General features: G+C 42.9%; 1 protein-coding gene across 1 annotated transcript in view; it reads left to right on the plus strand.

Annotated features, from left to right (window-relative positions):
• sos2 (son of sevenless homolog 2 (Drosophila)) overlaps positions 1-12,425 on the plus strand; it is a 34,420-nt gene that overhangs the window by 12,365 nt on the left and 9,630 nt on the right. Inside the window, exons 2-7 of the mRNA XM_066694068.1 lie at positions 5,554-5,679; positions 6,109-6,240; positions 6,410-6,574; positions 7,823-8,029; positions 9,401-9,544; positions 10,073-10,183. Of these exons, the coding sequence (XP_066550165.1) occupies positions 5,554-5,679; positions 6,109-6,240; positions 6,410-6,574; positions 7,823-8,029; positions 9,401-9,544; positions 10,073-10,183 (885 nt within the window). The remainder of the gene's footprint in view (positions 1-5,553; positions 5,680-6,108; positions 6,241-6,409; positions 6,575-7,822; positions 8,030-9,400; positions 9,545-10,072; positions 10,184-12,425) is intronic.

The following is a 12,425-nucleotide window of genomic DNA, read 5'->3' on the forward strand; positions in this document are numbered from 1 at the left end:
ACAGCGCAACGCTCTCCGTTTGATGCTGTCTGTATGCCGATGGCATGGGGATGTCCTTCTCTTCATCATCAGGTTCTACACAGCTGGCTCTCCTCCTCCACTTCCTTTACACCTGCTTGGTCCATCCCCCTGGAGTGAGGAAACGAGAGAGGTTGGGTAATAAGCTGTTCATGGCCTTCCAGTCCTCCTGGTCTTTACTGAACGGCCAGGCCACGGTGTGGGTGGCTGTTCCTGATGCTGCCCAGGTCCACTCTGGGTCCTAATGCATTAGTCTCTCACGGTGCAATTTTGGTTTTAATTGAACATGCATTTACAGAAAAAAAAGTATGATGTCGGGGGGGAAACAATGCACGTTTCACTTCATTCTCTTCCTATCTGTTTCTCCATGAAGACAAAACCAGCAACCTCTTCCACACATGATTTTAGTGATTTTCAACAAGTTTTCTTTTGAACCACCCACCCCCACAAGCCCTGCTACATCCCCCGCCCCACCGCCCCTCCATCTCATTTGCAAGTTGCATCTTCTTTGTGTTATCAGTCATCCTGTAATTCCCCAGGCTGCTTGGTCCTAATGGCTCAATGATGCAATGCTATGAAACGCGGAGTGACACATCTTTGCTCGGGGAGGAAGGCCCCCCAATGTGACCACATTACCTGTAACCCGAGCCCTGGGCCTCCCCTCCCCAGCAAGCCTGTGGAATTCACTCTGATGTAAATGCACTCTTTCCTCGTCAGACTCCGCTCATCCTTGTGTGGCTGAAACGTATCGATGCTTTAAAATGTTCAGCTTCCACTGTTTACTGTTGCAGCAGAAGAAGAAAAATACATGTCAATGCTGTGACGGAGAGGGCTGTGCCCTATAGTAGCCTAAAGCTGAACCGATCAGTCAAACCAACAGCAACTAAAAGAAAATGTCCGATCGTTAATTAAAGTGGAAGAGCAATGCTGCATCTCATTAGTTCCTGCTGTAAATCTCAACCTTGCTGCGGTCTGTCTTCAGAACGTTTGCCTTCACTTGCCTTTAACGAAACATATACAGGTATACATTGCTTTGCATGATAGAGAGCTCCCTGAGCAATTTGTGCTAAACGGTATTATAAATGCATTGAATTAACAGGGATAGGTTTCATAAATGCGAAAAACAAACGGGACAATTAGTTAAATACCAATTTAATGTGCTGCTAATCAGGAAACTGGTTTGATAAATTTAATAATACAAATCATAATGATAAACTCAATTAACTCACCATATTTATTGGAATTTTAATTTTAATCTGCCAAATTTCCTGGCTCCTGGTTGCTGACTGATGCTCTCTAGAATTCTAGATTCTCCCTCAGGACTTTCACTTCCGGCTCATTTTGGTCCCATTATGATGATTTTTTTTGTTCCTTTTTAATGTTCTCTTTCTCTCGCCATTTTTTTATTTTATATTATGTTTTTATTTACTGAAAATAGTGGAACATTAAAAAATAAACTATGCCATCTGTCTATGCAAGGCGACTGTTAAGTTTGAGTTTTGCAAACATTATTTATTTACTTCATTATCAAATGCAATCAATCTGTGCTATAAAGAACCTGTACATAGAGGAATTGTGCAGAGCAGGGTGTACCTATACTGGACTTGTTATCCAGCAGGTGTTTATTTAGGACATTGGAGCATTTAGGACATTCTTGGGTATGACCTTCAGACTTTGTTGAATCTAACTTTGCTTTTCTCTGCTGGGAACAATGTCTGCTCTCTTGACAGAATAAAGACCACACGCTTAGTTTGCCTTCATCACATGAGATCGCTTTGACCTTTATGAAGTAGGTACTGTGGTGTCAACCTTCTTTAAGCAGGTTCACCTTTAACATTGCTGAGAGTGTTTGTTTAATTATCAGATCATTTATTTTCCAGGTCAGGTGTCTGTTTATAAGGATTTGCTGGTCTCAGCTCTTTCTGTTACAGTGGAAAAGGAGAAAGGGTCAATGGTCATTTAAGCTAAATAAGCCTGATTTTCCATGTATTAATATCACTTGTATTTATACCTTTCCTTCTGCGGACTGCCTGTGTAATGACAGTACACAGGCCCTCTGTGCCATGCCATGTCTTGCAAAGGGCTTTAGTGTGTTAATGTCAGTATAAAACATCAATGATGTCAAGCTAGTGCCATGATCCTCTCTCCTGGGGGGAAATGCTGAGATGGGCTGTAATGAAAGTACACTGGAACCATGGGTAATTCCCTCTGAGATGGGTCTTATTTCTTAATGTAAAGTAACCATAGACACCCACAGGGGGAGGGACAGTGGCAACCCTGCTCTGACCCCTGTCTTGCAGCTGCCTGGGCCCCCTCTCTGTCCTCCCTTTCTTCTTCCTAATGGTGATTGGATGCCTGACAGCCTGCATTGCCTCAGTACCCCCCCAGCTCTCCATCTTACCCTTCTGTATCCAGATGAAAGCTAATAGCTAATTAAGAATGGATCTGTCCTTTAAATTTGATAAGCTTCCACTAGCAGATAGAACTCTGCATTAAGATAATAGAGTGCAATGTTTTGAAGGGGAAAATAAGAACAATATTAATAGCATGCAAGGGCAGGGAGGCGGGTGCTTGTGTTCATATGTTCAACTGCACTTCTGTAGTAGTTATTGATATGTGCTTGGACACTTTTACCAACACTGGAGCAGAAGAATGTCCAAGGGATTACAATAACTGCAGGGAGATTGAAAACCACTCGGATTGTTTAAGTCGGTTTACAAAAAACAAATCCAAAAAAAAGGTTGAAGAAAAATGGCCACGGTTCAATACTTTTTCACCTGTTTGATTTTTATCTGTAATTGTGATCTGCAAATGATCTCAGTTCAGACTAAATCCGTTTGGTTATTTGTAAAGTCAGCTGTTTTTTCCCGGGAACTTAAACAATGCCGCTCTCATTGCACATCGCCTGCCTGTTGCAGAGTAATTCAAGCTTTGCAGTATATTCAGGTGAAGTGCCATTTAGGACATGAAGTAACTGGTTTTCCTACACTTGAAGGATGTCCTGAGATAGTGGGAGAGAGCGTGAATAATGCTACGTCAGATAAATACATGTAAAAATCAAATAATAATAAAGTGATGAATGAAAATTATTATTATTATTTTTTTTTCTTGGCAGATGCCCTTATCCAGGGCGACTTACAGCATAAGTGCAAAACAAAGTGCAAAAATACAGTTCAATAAAGGCATCAATCATTACAAATTCAATGTACATAAAACATAGCAATTCAAAATATAATACATTTTACAACTTCTAATTTACAATTTACACAGGCAAGTACAGTAAGTGAGGTCCTACATGCTGGACGGTAAAAGCTAAGTGCTGTCAAGATGTAAGGTCACAGTCAGGGGCTACGGGAAAGGGAGCAAGGAGGAAACAAATTAAAAACGCAAAATGAATTATTCCAAGTTTGAATTCCACCCATTTGCTGTCGTGTGGATGTGTTTGTGTTGTTCTCTCCTAACTCACCTCACTGCTGCCTCCCGGGAGATGGAGGTTAAAAGATTGACCGCACGTAGGCAGCAAGCTCTTGCCAGCTCTCCCCTCACATTGGCTTTCGATGATGTCACCGCTGGTTGTACGCCCTGCCTGCTGCCTGCGAACACATGGCGATGAACAAACAGCACTGTGCATAATGTCTGGGGGAATTCGTGTCCACGGGGCCGTTATCTTGATTGCGCACAGCGTTCAGCAGATTGAATCAGTGCACAAAAGACCTCCTTGTGTGACAGGAAATAGGGAAGGCTGGGTTTGGTGCTGCTCTGGGTCCAGTTTAGCCAGACCCTTTTTTTTTTTTTTTTTCCTCCTGGGGACCTTATCAACTGTATGGCAGAGTCAGTACAGAAGTAGTGACACCGAAGGAAGAGTATAGTTACTTAAAGGGACAAACAGGATTAATATTCACAGTGTCTACCCATAAATAATCCCACTGGGTGTCTTGTATTATCTTTTTACTGAAGTTTTGTACCTTATATCAGCAATGCCGTAAAGTTCCCTCATATAAAAATCTGATATGCTTATGTTAAACTTACTTTGAGTCATGATGGGAAGGATAAGGCTTCTAGCTATATTTTGGTCATGCTTCTTTATTTTGAAATTTAACCACTTTTTTTTTTTGCAAAGTCACACATTATATGCATAACACAACATGCTTTTAAATACATCTCATTGCACTTTTTAAATATAATCATTTATGAAGCCAAATTTAACCTTGAAGCTGTCTTGTAATGGGGTTTGCCATTGGCCAGTAGTTGGCCTTATTCTAATACGTCTTGTTGAGAAATGTGACAGGGAAGATGTTGATGCAGCCCTCAGTGTTGCGTATGAAGGCACTTCCCTGAAACGGAAATGGAAATGGGTGGCATGTAATATCCTCGTGAATCTGTACACCTCGCATCTGCAATGTGTACGTTCAAGTCCTGTGGTTAGTTCGTGCGTATATAGAAACCACCCCAAATATTGCTGGAGGGAATGCAGATGTAATTCAGGAAGGATGCACTCCCGCCAGCCAGCGGCAGGTATAGGCAGGGCCACAGCGCCGGCACACTGCATGATCTGGAATGGGAGCCAAGCACCCCAAGACACAACAACTTAAAGTTATAGACACGTTCTGTTTTGGTCTTTGTCTGGTCCCCTCAGTAGAACCGCACATAGGCCAGCTTTTCCAGGCTCAGCGGAGAGAAATTTCACAGGCTGGTCAAGTGACCTTCCACTCTCCTAGCACATTCCCCGATATGGGGGCGACGTGCTGTATCCAGCAGGGCCAGGGCTCCGTCTGCGCGGGGGTAATTCCAGTGCAGCCGTGCAAACAGCGTGGCATTGTTTCCCGTGTTGTCTTTGCTTTAGTTTCTGTTGCTTTTGCAGGACCTGCCTCACAATAGCATCTCAACAGACTGCATTCCACAGAAGGAGACAGTCTAATTAGAGGCATCTCCTCTCACTTTCCGTTGGAAAATCATCTCTCTTGCTTCTATATTTACACGCTTGCACGCTCAGTAATACCAGGGGATTATGTGTGAGGGCCGTGGATGATGAATTAGAAGCCCATAAAAATAGCTGTGCACATGCATCCCTGTGAAAAGTGTGAGTCCTGTTTAAAAAGGTTGGGAGCAGCCGGGTACAGGAGGCTGTGACTGAAGTGATTAGACAGTTAAGTGATGTCTGTTGGTTTTTCATTTTTATTTTTAGAAAGTGAACTTCTCTGAACTCTTCCCACCACCACAGCTAGTTACAGATGTGATGAATTAGTCTTTCTCAGTGGAAAGGGCCATGCCAAAGGTAACAACTGCGGTACTGTACTGGGCCTGAGCTGACTCTCATTGTGGGCCATTTTGTCGTTAAGTTGTTGTCTCCCTAACTTGCATCGTATAAGTTATAGGTCAGTGGTGTCCATGGATACTGGCTCTGCTCTTTTAGACATCATAAGACATCTAATAACAGCATAGAAAGTGATGGAAGGCCAGAGCTACAACTGTTTAGTCTTTTCCCAGGCATTAGGAGTACTTTGTCCTGATTGTTGCATGATTCTCCATTGACAGGTACAGCTCCAGGTTCATCCCAATTTGTCAGCCAAAGAGGATGCCCTTCAGCACATTGAAGAGCTGATTCTGCAGCTGTTGAACATGCTGTGTGTCGCTCAGCCACGCACCGTCCAGGATGTTGAGGTACAGCACCTGGGACCTGAAACACGACCAGCTTATTTACAATTAAAGATACCCTTTCTTTTGTCTTTGATCTTGCACTTTTATCCGAGTGCGATATGATTCAGTCTCCAAGAAGACAAACCACTACATTGCATCAAGCGGATGAGGGATTAGACATATTTTGAGCAAAAGGCTCATATTTTATATTTATTTTGTAAATCTACGGTGAGGAAATCAACAAAAACCACAACCTCTTTTAAGGAAATTTTAGTCTCACAGAGGGTATAATGAATTCAAAGGGATTGACATTAGGGGACTTCCATAAATGTGCACCACTGAGCTGCCCATCCTCCCCTCTCTAATGGCCTTCTCCCACAGCAGACCCACCCTCAGTGTGTTTTGTTCCACTGCTTTTTGGTTAGTAATGTGTCCCCACTGTGTGCTCCCCAGGAACGTGTCCAGAAGACCTTCCCCCATCCCATCGACAAGTGGGCCATCGCCGACGCTCAGTCTGCCATTGAGAAACGCAAAAGGAGAAACCCTCTGCTGCTGCCAGTTGACAAAATCCACCCTCTGCTGAAGGCAAGTCCCGCAGGCAGGGCTGTGTCATGCAGTATGTGTGTTAAAGGCCCATATGCACCGATGTACAGACCGGTCTGAGAGTTTGTACCTGGGCCAGTGCCTTCACTTGGTGTGACCAGCTGTGTGGTGGGGCAGGTTCCTATAAAGTGGATGCTGCTTTGTTTTCCAGGAGGTCCTCGGATACAAGATCGACTACCACGTGTCTCTGTACATCGTGGCTGTGCTGGAGTACATATCCGCTGACATCCTGAAGCTGGCAGGGAATTACGTGGGCAACATCAGGCACTATGAGATCAGCCAGCAGGACATCAAAGTCTCGATGTGTGCAGACAAGGTAGGTGGCTGGCAGGAGTTAATGTTTAGTATACAGAAATATACCTACAACTCACATATTACTATTACACAATCTATAGTGGTAACAAACAAAAAACGTTTTACCATGTACAATAGATGTAGGGGTTGATATGCCATATGCCAAGTCATTTCCAAGTGTATCAGTACTTGGGATGCCTGTACTCTCTGAATGAGATTGTGCAATTAAGTCTAGTCTAAGCTGCCTTATAACACCAACAGACAAAGTGGCAATCATGCCGCCGTTTGTTTATTTTATTACTAATCCTGCACTTTCTTTTCGAATCCAGCTCAGTTTAAAAGTGGCCTTTGAATCACAGTTTTGGTTGTTATCAGTGCTCCCAGGACTGGTGTGTCTGGCAGTGGCACTCCTGTCACATCCTGTGTGTTGTGTAACGGCAGATGTTATTGAGTAGTCTGCTCCATGTAACAACCAGAATCTTGGGTTATATAGGACAAAAAGCCCAACAATCGGACCAACATTTAACTACAAATGTAGCTGGTCAATCACTAAAAGAAAACCGGGAAACGCAGCTTTATAAGAAAAGATTATTATTGTGCCACAGGATTCGGAATGGTTATTTTTACTGCGCTTTGTAGTGTATTTTTGCTTTTGAAAATACTGCATGTTAAAACAGGCAGTGAGACCACAGCGATGACACATTTTCAAAGCCGTGTTACACTCTTACTAATTAGCTCCTGCGATCCGATCACCCTTATCTCAAGAGTGTCAATTCAGTGCTATGGATTACCGCGGCCTGTAATCATGTATTAATTTATTCTGAGGACTGCAGCAGTGCTAGACAAGGAGTGTCTGTGAAATTGGTAAAGTGAATCAAAAGTGCCCATGTGTAACTAACAGGAGAGAGTTTAAGAGCGGAGCATGAGATGTTTTATAATCCGATCTGTAATTTTTGCAATACTGTTTACTGCGCGATGTTAAGTCAATTCAGATGCTCTCATACACGAAAATGGAAGTAATAATAATAATAATAATAATAATAATAATAATAATAATAAAATAGATTAAGATTAACAAAATGTCATCCCTGCAAGTTTTTTCTTTTTTAATTTTACCAAAAAAGTCTAATTAGCACAATGTGTAATTATCTTTTGTTATTTCCTCCTGTATTAATTCTACATGTTAATGAATGTGTGCTATTGTGGAGATATGGTTAATATGCAAGAAGGCACACGATTGAGCTTGTCTGTATGGATGCCTGTTTTGCAGGTGCTGATGGACATGTTTGACCAGGACGAGGACATTGGGCTGGTGTCTCAGTGTGGTGACGAGCCCTCGTCCACCGGCGAGCTGACCTACGATGACCTGGTGCGGCTGGAGATAGCGGAGGAGCGGCAGTACCTGCGGGAGCTCGACCTCATCATCAAGGTGTTCCGCGACGCCTTCCTGTCCAATCCGAAGCTCTTCACTCCACAAGTGAGTCTGACGTCTGCTGTCAGGGACACCGTCCTGCACTCCTGAAACCTGTGTGCTTGTGTATATGTGCGTGTATATGTGTGTGCATGTGTCTATAAGTGTGTGTATATATATATATATATATATATATATATATATATATATATATATATATATATATATATAGGGCAGAATGCCTCGCACCTGTGGTTTTTTAGATGCAGAGAAGCTGGTTTTGCCAATGTAGCCCGCAAACCACAAAGAACTAATACAGTTTCACAGTGAGAACAATGCATATTCTGTGATCAGACTTAATTATTTGTCAATAAATAGGTGTTTTATTTTAATATTGGGTGGCAGGGCCTTGTGTAGTTTAGGTTTGCAAGCAAATAGTATCTAGTAACATTACAACATGAACAATTTCAGTACATCTCCAATGACTTGAACAGACAGATTACTGGAAGGGCAAATCTTGTAGGGCAGTTTCACTTCATTTCACTCACTCAGATATGTAGAGAGGTGATCGATGGAAAGGCATTGTGGTGTACATCTGAGTGGCCGTTCCTGAAGCCTCCAAAACTTCACTGTGTGGCACTTTCTTGTTGAAGCTTGGCATACATTGAGTTTGATACTCTTTTCTTTGTCAAGGGTGGGCACTATATGGCTAATGCTTGTGTTCAGATGCCCTCAGAAGCTCCCCTATTTGATATGCCAGTATAGAGCAGTTGTGGTGTGTGTGCTAAGGTGAGATGAGCAAAGTCAGGGATAGAGCAGCAGTAAACATGAATAAATCAGCAGGCATGCAGCGTAAAGGGACTTTATACATTTAAATGGGAGGGGTGTTTCGGATGATAATTCAGAGAAGAAAGTATTCAGAAAGCATAATCAGAATCTTAATAATCCATTAAGACACACAGTCCCCACCGTGTCACTGTCGATGCAAAGAGCTGCTAGAGATGTCCAATTTGTATAGGATTATATTGAAACTAATGTTACAGAATAGTGAAAGGTATTATAACGCTATATTACTTTACCCCCCCAAAAAAGTAAGAATCTTATTGTAGCTGTGTATTCACATATTAATATCTGTACATGTAAATAATATTTCCACATGACACAGTCTATGATGCATGTTAAAGCACACCTACAGCCCCCAAGAACAGCTGAGAGGATATGACACGGTGGCCAAGTCAGAGGCCTTGCAAAACAAATCACTCGAGTTCAAGCCCTTTAATTAAGTGTGAAGAGTCGTAAATGTGTGGCTACAGCAGATCGCTGTAGGCGTCTCTGCGAGGGTCTCAGGGAAGACGCACCTGCAAAGACACCTGGAAACCTGTGAAGATACCTGTAGGATGCGGCCTCTTTAACGTCACTGTGTGGCATTCTTTGCAGGATATCGAAGTGATCTTTAGCAACATCCTGGACATCCACGAGCTGACCGTGAAGCTGCTGGGGCTGATCGAGGACGCAGTGGAGATGACCGCGGACGGCAGTCCTCACCCTCTGGTGGGCAGCTGCTTCGAGGACCTGGCTGAGGTACTGCTGTCACCTGCTTCCTTGAGACAGGAGGCCACCACAAATAACTGTACTGCTTTTTTCTGTGTTTTCTTTTGTTTTGGTTTGTTTTTCTTTAATGTTCAAACTTAAAACAAAAATCAGAAATAAGTGTACTGTCATTTTCTGTGTTATTGTGACGAACTGCCTCTGACGTATGAGATTCAGTGTGCTGTGGACGACAGGAAACAATTGGCCATCTGACCTCTCTGTCACCTCTTATGTTCTGTTATGTAATTTCTGGAAACCGACTGAAGGTGAGTGTCTCAGCTCTGAGTCAGATCCTCAGTCAGCTGATGGTGTTGACGTTTGGAGGACGCAACAGTGGCAACAGTGACTCTTCGTTTTGTACATCCTGTGGGTCTCTGGGCAAAGTGGGCAGAATGGCAGATTTACATTTGGGTGACTTTTTCTGTGTGCATTCCAGTTCAGTAACGGCATATATTGTGTTCACAAGACAATAAGCCATGCAGAGACCCAGTTTTTAAATCCACATTCATTTCCTTTCAGGAGCAAGCGTTTGATCCCTATGAAACCCTGTCTCAGGATATCCTCTCCCGGCAATTCCATGAGCACTTCAGCAATCTGATGGCCAGGCCCGCGGTGGCCCTGCACTTCCAGGTACCGTCAGTCCCCCCTCTGCCCTCACAGCCAGGTGGTGCAGGTATCAGCATCCTCAGTTAAATGTACTCGAAATGTATTTGATGTTGTGAGGAGTGAGAAGGGAACGACACTTCATCAGTTAAAGAAAAATGCTAATCTTATTTTTATTTTCTTTAATATGTTTCGTATTACTTTTTTTGTGGCACCCTGTCACAAATTTGTTAGGCTACATTTATCTGGGGAAGTGTACATACCAATTTGGCTGATACTGATAAATACTAATCTCCCAAAAGGCAAGGCTATCATTTATTTTAAACAGAGACTTTTGAAGGCGGTGAGTAAATATGTTTTTATACCCCTGCCTCTGTGCTAATCTACATCCATCTTTATCAGTCTTGATTTATGTACCATCATACATATTTCCATATCTGTCAAGTATTCGTGTTTGGCGGGATGTCAATGGTGGCTGTGGTTTCAGCCAGGGCAGCAAACCAGACAAAGACCGGTGGAATGTGCAGTGTGGCCTGCCGTCAACATTTTCATACTTAAACAGCCCCTCTGTCTCTTCTTCAACCTCACTTGGTTTTAGAGTTACCTGATTATCTTCAGATTCCTCTTTCTCATCTCTCTCCCTTTAACAACATCTTCAGCTTCCCACTTTTCCCTGTTTTTCCTCCTTCTCTCATTCTCCTAAATTCTATTGTTCTCCCTTTTTCCATATCTCCCTGTCCTCTTTTCTTTTCCCCCCCTCTCTCCCTGTCTTTGTCAGCTTGCCATCAGATGAATGTCCCCACAGAGACCCGCTGCACCGCTGCACTTTGCGCTGTCTGGTATTGTGGATATATTACATCGCTTTTTAAAAATAGAACAGGCCAGTGTAAGGCCAGCCTCTTTCATCCAGAGAGCAGAGCTGGCATGAGAGCTCTAAACGGGGGGAGGGGGGGCTACTCAGTGTTTGGAGATCGTAACATAAAGTGCTCTTTTGTTTTAAACGTTACTACAGTGGTATAGGAATAGGTCTAATTCTTTATTCCTATTTTGTTTAGTTTGTTTTTAATTTTTTCTGCCAGTAACCATCTGAAAACCTATTTCTTAAAAGTCTTATATTGCATTTTATACGCAAGGTCACCGTACTGGCTGTTGAGCTCTGGGACTGTGAATATAAAAGTGCGTTGCTTAACCCAAACTGCAGAAACCCCTTCAGTCACATAACATCACTGTTTACCAGCCAGTGTCTATCAATAATGAATGTAGGCTACAGCGCAATGAAGCTCTCCGACTCTCTCAGAGGGGTCCAACGTCTCCAAGGCATGGATTACCGGTCCCACCCACCCCCCACCCCCTCCTATCCTACAGCTTTCAGTTGCTCTGGTTAGAACCTAATATAATAATATTGAGGTGAGGTTGTGCAACTCAGAGCTGATGATTATTCCTCTCCAAGCTTTTTTATCTAGGGGACTGACTCCCAAGATCTGTGATTTAACATTATCTACAAGAGGGAAATAGTGTCACTGCTCTGGAATTTATGAGGCTGAGCTATAAGAAATATTACACACTTGATTTAGCAACAGTTTGGAAATGGGCGTCCCAAGGAAGAGCGTGGCCTTGTGAAGTAGCCTCGAAACAATACCCCTTTTCTTTGGCAGGTCACTCACTACAAAATTAAACGCAGACCAAATGAAGGACTACAAAAGTGTGTTAAATTAGAACAAATGTGTGTGTATGTGTTTGTCATTAGGAAGCTGACAGCAAGAGTTTGCTTCAGTAATTAGAAGCTGGTCACAATACTGCATGGCCAGACTTTAAAGAACATGCAATGTCATTAACTTTCTATCGCTAGCATAAAAACAAAGCACAGTTTAAGAACTCTCAATCATTTCTACTATTAGCACATAGGACTTGTGCAGGTCTTAATGTCTGTGTGCATGTGGCCGTCTTGGCAGACAGTCAGTGCAGACTCTTGTAAGGAGCCTGTGCAGTGGAGTATTGATTAGCTGTCTGCTGTTGGAGGGGGGAGGTTTTTAAGAGATACAATGACGCTCAGCTCATATTACTTTGCCGTCTACAGCCAGCGGCCACTGGCTTTTGGGATTCATAACACAATCTCTCTGTCTCTCATTCTCTTTCCTTTGCAATTGCCCAAGAAAACTGCACTGTAAAATGCCACGTCCCTTCCTTGTGCATAAAAGGATCTCTAGAGAGCTTCCTGCATGTTTTCCTATCTGATCATCTTCATCGTTCTCATATTTGTGAAGGATTT

The sequence above is a fragment of the Amia ocellicauda genome, chromosome 21 (assembly GCF_036373705.1).
Source record: "Amia ocellicauda isolate fAmiCal2 chromosome 21, fAmiCal2.hap1, whole genome shotgun sequence".
Classification (NCBI taxonomy): Eukaryota; Metazoa; Chordata; class Actinopteri; order Amiiformes; family Amiidae; genus Amia; species Amia ocellicauda.